Genomic DNA, 7071 nt, shown 5'->3' on the forward strand with positions numbered 1-7071 from the left:
TCTCATCATCTCGTCAAAGGCATCATTGTTGACTTGGTGGGTTCAGGGCAGCCATAACAGTGTTTCTGCTTTTTCATGTGGACAAAGATGTTTTTGAGAAATTAGCGTGCATGGGTTGGGATTATTTTTTTGGAGTAAGGAGGAGAAAATACCCGCCCATGTGTGGACTAGCCATAAGAATCAAGGAAAGGATGTGTTGGATACAATTAAAGGGAACTGAGAGGTGGGTACCTTAAGCCTCCTGGAAAACAGCTACAACGCACCAGCCTGTCAGTCAACTTATCCTCACCTCTAATTGTGCAGGATTATGCACAACTCGTGGGCTTAATTAAAAAAAAGGATAAGTAATATAAATGATACGCCCATACAGTGTGAACCGATAAAGTAATTATCTATTAATACTAAATGTGTTGTTTATTCACCAGGCTGTGAACATGTTAATATCTGCTGTAAATAAAAAAGAATGGTGACCTGAACATGGGACCTAGAGGGGATTCCTTGGATTTTTGCAGCCAGCATCAAGTGGACACTTCAGGAACTGCAGTTTTTTTGCACTTCTGGCTTTATTTTTTAACAGAGGTTTCTGCTTGGATTCCATGCAGTACATGTTTAATATACTTTATATAACGCTACATTCTGACAAGAGCTGCAGCTCTGAATCTTGTCCTGGAAGCCGGATGTCGTCCTGATGGTGCTGATGTCCTTCACCCTTCACCTCCTTGTGTGTGTGATGGAGGAGCAGTCCACGTCTGAAACAATGGTTTACCTAGAATTCATAAAAGAATTCACTTTAATAGTGACGTGTCTACTGTAGGTTAAAAGTGCCAAGAAAAAAATCATAAATACAGATTCATCAATTATCTCACTTGCGCCATGGTCCACGGCGCAGCAGCCGTGGGTTAGAATCTGACCTCAGCTGCATGTCATCGCCCCCACTCTCTCCTCCCAACATTTCCTCTCTCTCTTCAGCTGTCCTCTCCAATAAAGACAAAAATGGCCAAAAAATATGAATCTTTAAAGCATTCAACTGGATCTGGTAAAAATCAAACTCACATCCAGTTGCCTTTTGGATGAAACTTGAATTATCCAGACCTGGATGACTGAAAACCTTCACCCACACGACAGCACATGGATCACTTCACTTTTTTTTATTTTTTAATCTGTATTTTGGGGCTTTTTGCCTTTATTTGATCGGACATAGAGAATGAAATGGGGGAACGGGAGAGGGGAATGACGGGAAAGGAGCCGCAGGTCGGACTTGAACCAGGGCGCTTGGAGGACTATGGCCACATGGGGCGCGACCTAACCGCTAGCCCATCTGCACCACTTAACCTTAATTAAAGAAATCCTTAAATGTCACTTTTTTTAAAGGGAGTATTTTGTAGGAAACAGTTTTTAATAAATACTTGATGTAATTCTGGACATTAAAGGAAGTAATAATTCTCAAAGCCAAACGTATCTGTTCAATCTCAACACTTCAATAAAAAGACCAAAGAAGGAGAGAGTTATAACAACCCTATTTCTTTGGCTGTACATATTATATTTCATCATAATTAAATGCAAATGAAACAACTTCAAATGAATTTGCCTTTTCTAAAACCTTCAGGATAAATAATTTAGCTCCATTCAGGATTCAGTAAGAAGACATAAAACATTTCTAATAGGGTCACAAACTACAGTCTACAACTTTTCATGCTGAATCAGTCATTTTAAACTCATTGTTTGTCCTGGATACAGTTCTTGCTGTGTGGTTACATCACATTCAGCCCAGAGGAGTGCAGGAGCTGGGATCACTTACTGGGAGCACTCCGGTGGGAACGCTGGGATGCCCTGAGCGCCTCCGCACTCAGCTGGGGCACCGCCGTCCTCACCGGCCCCGGACGTATCCCAGCATTCCACTGGGCCAGACGCAGCATGTTCTTGGTGGTCTCCTTGGTGATGGGGCGGTCATGACTGCTAGCTGCCAAAGAGGGTCGAGATTGGGTCTCAAAAGGAGGAAGAGGAGGATGCTGGGAGTTGTAGTTAGAGCTGAGAAACATCTAGGAGGAGGAGAGAGATAAAGGTCAGAGGTTACTTTGATAGAAGAATAAAAATAGTGTAAAAACTACAAGATTGAAAGTGTATATTATGAGTTTTGGGTTAGTTCTTGTACCCAGACAGCGATATGAATTGGTAATGGTTTCACCAAAGACAGAATAATAAATGACACAGTGTCCTCTATTTCACCCTTCCCTCTCCCCTCCCTCAAACATCATTTGGCTTCGCCCCACCATCAGCTCCCTCTCTGAGCAGCCCGTCATTAGCATGCGTCTCTGTGAAAACGCTGCTCCATAAAACATGATGCCTGCTGGTTGCACAGTCTCTAGGGAATCCTCCACGTTTACCAGCTCCCTTTGAATCACACAAGGAGGTCACAGACACAGTGGGATGATGCCACTGATGATGAATGGAGCGTGGGGTTTACCAGCGATTTAGCTTTGCGCAGTTTGTAGTTTGCCTCAGAGAGTGATGTCTTGCTCCCGTCGGATGGCTTCCACATGTTCGTGCTGCAGGTTGAGGCTCTGATTTTCATTTCCCTGCAGAGAGAAAAATGAAATAAAATGATCAACACTTTCTAAAGGGTTACAATTTATCATTTATCATTATTATTTTCCTGCAGTTATTTCCACATGTACTTATTTGCGTTTTCGTTCTCACTTTGGAACATTGATGAGAAAGCAACACTTTGGGGATTTCTCCTTACAGTTTTCTTTTCTAATTAATAACCATCACATAGATAACATAGTGTACAGAGCACAGATGTAGTGTGAGTGCAGGTAAATGAGGCTCTTCTGTTAACAGTGTCAAGAGGAGTCTCTTTCTCCTCTCTGTCAGAGTACAAAACTGATGGCTCCAGAATCAGTGAAGACTCAAAAGACTTTCTGTATGCTCTGCCTTAGATTTATTCATAATATTTGGTTCTGTTAGGGCAAATTTAATGACCTAAAGTGACAATTTACTTCACAACAATATTCCTCATTTAGTACCATTAATACCAAAACAATGTTCAGTCAATAGTTTTTTGTTTTTACTTTGCCTGAAGGGTGTTGTTGGTTACTTGTTTTTTTCCTTGTATTTTATAAATGGCTGTGACTGACTGGTGATCAGTCCAGGGTGTACCCCGCCTCTCGCCCAATGACGGCTGGGATCAGCTCCAGCTCCCCGCGACCCCAAATGGAAAACACAGTATGGTTAATGGACTGATGGATGGATTTCATAATGGTCAGGTTTTAATTGGTTCCTCCCTCTTAATGTTCCCTACAAATGAATATATTAAATAACATTTAGCCCTGTGGTTGCTCTTTTTGCACTTGAACTGCACAGTTGCACACCTCCACTTTGCACTTTAATAACTTGGTAGGGATTCCCTATTTGGTATGAGCTCTTGACCGATTATATTGCAATGTTTTATACTGTTTTATATTTCTGTTGTCTGATTTTTTTTACTTTACTTTTTGTACTTTTTATTTATTATTATTTACTGTAGATTCTGTTGTTGTCCTTGTGTTTCTTGTCTTCTGTGTGCTCCTGCTGCAAAACAAATTTCCCCTTGTGGGACAATGAAGAATCTGAATCTGAATATAATCTTACACTTGTGCTTGTTCTGTGTTGTCTAAGTAGTTGAAGCGGAGTGTGTCTTTAGGATGTCGGTCAGAATCTCTCCATGGTGGAGGTGCAGTCAGCTGCTTCTTCCTGGAGATGCTTCTGATTGGCTGGGTGCTCGATGCTGGACGCTTTGTACTGAGTAAATCCACCTCCGACAGATCTTCAGGTCTACTGCTGACATCTGATACATACTGCTGCTGGGACACACCAGTCTGGAGGAGGAAGCAGAAATAGTCCTGCAGCATTATAGAAGTTTGTCCTGCACCTTACTGTTGCTTATTTGAAAATAAAACCATAAAAAGTGATGATCTGATCTTCAGACCTGCAGCGAGGTGAGTCGCAGCTCCTGCACAGACAGGATGTAGTGTCTCTTCCAGACACCCTGCTCCAATGGTGTGGGGGAGAAGGTGATGCACCAGCCGAGCCTCGCACACTTTGGCATCCATAGCTGGTCCAGTTCCACGATGCTCTTCCAGTGCCAGCTCACCTGCTCACAGAGAAGATAAACGCTAAGACTGAGCATGTTTTAGAGGCCAGGAGCTTCAGCTGGCTCAGAGACAGTGGAGGCATCCAGATATATAAATGATCACTGTGTGTGTACCCGAGCACATCGACAGAGGCTGCGTGGGTCCAGGAAGGAGAAGAGGTAGAGGCAGAGTGCTCTGGGAAGCAGGCAGGTGAAGTCTGCGGCCTGCAGGGGGAGCCGCCTGCTCACACTGAGGCTCAGGAACCTCAGCTGATGTACGGAACAGCTCAGCACAAAGTCCTGCAGCACTGCCCTCCTTTGGCTGTCAGACCACTTGTCAAACTCATGAAGAGAAAGAGAACAGAATCATTTTGCATTCACTGTTTCAGCTGAAATGTGCTTGATGACATGTGTTTCACAAAATATGCACAAAGAGTGATTTTTATAACACTCAGAGATTTACTTGACTGAGCTCTCTGCACAGTAAAGAAGCATCAGCTAATTCAGTGGATCTCAACATATCAGCTTTATACATACCCACTTTGCCAGAAGGTTCCGCCTCTCTTCAAACACCTAAGAAAGAAGAGAAAGTAGTAAGAATAAGAAAAAAAGGACAAACAAATGTATGAGAACCTTATTTTTTTTCTACTCTTTAGTCCAATTATTTATCCAAACACCCCTCGGGTTTATCTTCCTTTTGGGAATACCTGGATTGTACTTAATTCTTATTAAGTAATCCAGCTACAACAAAATGATTCTTCCACATACATTCATCAGTACTTTCTGATGTTTACACTTCAGTCACAGGGGCCAACTTATTGTTAAAACTGCTAAAACTGAAATTTCCCCTTGCGGGGATCAATAAAGGTAAATCTTAATCTTAATCTTAGTTTTTATCTTGCTTTATGCAATTTTCCATCTGTACTTCTACTCCTAATGACGTGTTTTCACTGTTTGGTATTCAAACTTTTACTAGAATAAGGTTTCTGATATCTTGTTCTTCCATTGCAGGAATACAAACTTTAACTTTATGTTTGTGTGAACAGCTTTCTTTTTGCTGAGGAACCTGTTCATCAGAGTAGATGAGTTGATCTCACCTTACTGTTGGACAGCGGGTGGTTCATAGGAGTCCAGGTGCTCAGTGCGGTCTGCATCTTAGCACAGTGTGCAGAAGGCCTCAGTGCACGTGGCATCTTTGGGTGATCGCTCTGTAAAGCTGATGAATGATAAAACACAACATGGCACATTGGTTGGTTTTCAATGACTCTTTACATCAGAGCAACTGTGAGCACCATAACAGGATCTGTATGAACATTTTCAGGCTCAGTCTTCTAACTTCACACTCTTGTGTGACAACTCACTGTTGTTGAACATGCTACACACATAGGCTGAAATACATACACATGAACAAACAGGATCCTATGGACATGCACTAATGGAGAGATGTCTGAGTGAGTGGGCTGCCCACAGTGAGCACCGCTGAGCTGGTGGCTTGGGTTCTGTGTCTTGCTTAAAGGTACATTGGCAGTGCTCAGTAAGTGAACTGGCAATCCTCAAGCTACCAGACCAATTTCCAGATTCGGTCCGCACCGGGACTTGAACTGGCGACCCTCCTAGACTGAACTACTGCCATCCTTGCATGGAGTAAACATACTATACTACAAGGGTTCCCAAACTTTTCAGCCCATGACCCTCAATATAACGGTGATAGAGACTGGGGACCCCCATTGTCCCTGGAGGCGGTTCAAACACTGACATTAGAACACCGCATAGCCCAAACACCATCATATTATTTTTGTAATTTATCGTAAGAAACTACTTTTTTGTATATATTTTCAAATTAATGGGTGAAATATGCAATTTTAAACCATTTTCCATTTTAACATGTTTTTGGAAGGAATCTAGCGACCCCCCCTAACAGTGTCTCCCCCACTTTGGGAACCAGTGCTATAATACAATAACATTCATTTACACAGTATTGCTGAATGTCTTGCACCTATACCTTTCTTTAAGTGAGAATAAACAAACATGCATCTTGTACTGTAAAAGCAAATGTTAAAACGAACAAACAATAAAGTTTAGAGTCAAACTGACCTCAAACTAGCCCTCCAGTTTGTATCAGCGCTCAGAACAGACTCCTCTGGTGTTTAACTCACCATCAGTTTTCATCTGCTGGCAGAAGGAAATAAATCCAACTAATAAATAAACTCTATGTGTGCATACTCTGGACGGTCTCCTCACTCTCCTCTCTACTTCTTCCCATTTCCCCTGCACAGTTTACTTGTTTCCATAGAAACCCTACTGAGTATACTCTCCATACATGGGCTGGCTGTCACAGCCTGTCACACACAGAGGGGGGTGCTGCAAAGCTGAGCACAGTGGAGTGTGTGCAGTGTGCAGGCGTCACTGGCTCTAATGATGACAAATGCGGTGCAGTGGGCCTGACGATGCAACTGCTGCAAAGACCATCTGCCCGATACACTGATACTGCAGAAATACAGTGTCACACATTTGATGCTTCACGAGTTTAACATTTGAGATGTTTGAAACTTTTCATTGTTAATGTAGACCTAGCCTATACGTTTTAGTGTCTATTCCTCATTTATGATGTAAGCGTTGTTTCTTTTTATGCACTATTTATTCACTTAAACCTGCTATTGACCTACTCATGAAACATTTAAGCTGATTGAAAGCCGGCACAGCTTTAAAACTCTCTGAAATTTCAAATGTAGAGGGCCTGCTCGTCCTCGGATGGGCGGTCGCGCTCAAAGAAGACAGAAAACCTGCTGTGAAGAAAGAGGGAGGGCTGCATCATCAAGTTAAACAGAATCACACTGCGCAAGACCGGAAACGAGCCACTGCACCTTCAAAGTAATACAATTAATCTGCACGCAACGGCAAAAATGTTTAAAATGTATTTTCACAAAGCAGAATACGAAAAACACGTTAAAAAAAGAGTT

General features: G+C 42.3%; 1 protein-coding gene across 2 annotated transcripts; it reads right to left on the reverse strand.

Annotated features, from left to right (window-relative positions):
* Nucleotides 1-473: 473 nt before the first annotated feature.
* Nucleotides 474-6365, reverse strand: fbxo16 (F-box protein 16). 2 transcript variants are annotated; one of them, XM_061052565.1, is made up of 9 exons: nt 6268-6365; nt 5209-5327; nt 4649-4684; nt 4247-4453; nt 3968-4132; nt 3631-3857; nt 2465-2576; nt 1799-2039; nt 474-766 (listed from the first exon to the last, which is right to left on the reverse strand). In XM_061052565.1, exons 1-9 carry the CDS (start codon nt 6278-6280, stop codon nt 705-707), a joined length of 1182 nt encoding a protein of 393 aa, XP_060908548.1. In that variant the 5' UTR covers nt 6281-6365; the 3' UTR covers nt 474-704. The 2 variants fall into 2 exon arrangements, with proteins under 2 accessions (XP_060908548.1, XP_060908550.1); XM_061052567.1 differs by having other exon boundaries at nt 475-766; nt 6206-6332.
* Nucleotides 6366-7071: the final 706 nt, after the last annotated feature.

The sequence above is a fragment of the Labrus mixtus genome, chromosome 12 (assembly GCF_963584025.1).
Source record: "Labrus mixtus chromosome 12, fLabMix1.1, whole genome shotgun sequence".
NCBI lineage: Eukaryota > Metazoa > Chordata > Actinopteri > Labriformes > Labridae > Labrus > Labrus mixtus.

What these genes read in the sequence shown, in the direction of transcription:
- fbxo16 (XM_061052565.1), bottom strand. An exon ending in TGCGACTCACCTCGCTGCAG is followed by an intron (nt 3,858 to 3,967) that starts GTCTGAAGATCA and finishes TTCCTCCTCCAG; the next exon opens with ACTGGTGTGTCCCAGCAGCA. An exon ending in TGCGCAAAGCTAAATCGCTG is followed by an intron (nt 2,040 to 2,464) that starts GTAAACCCCACG and finishes TCCTCCTCCTAG; the next exon opens with ATGTTTCTCAGCTCTAACTA.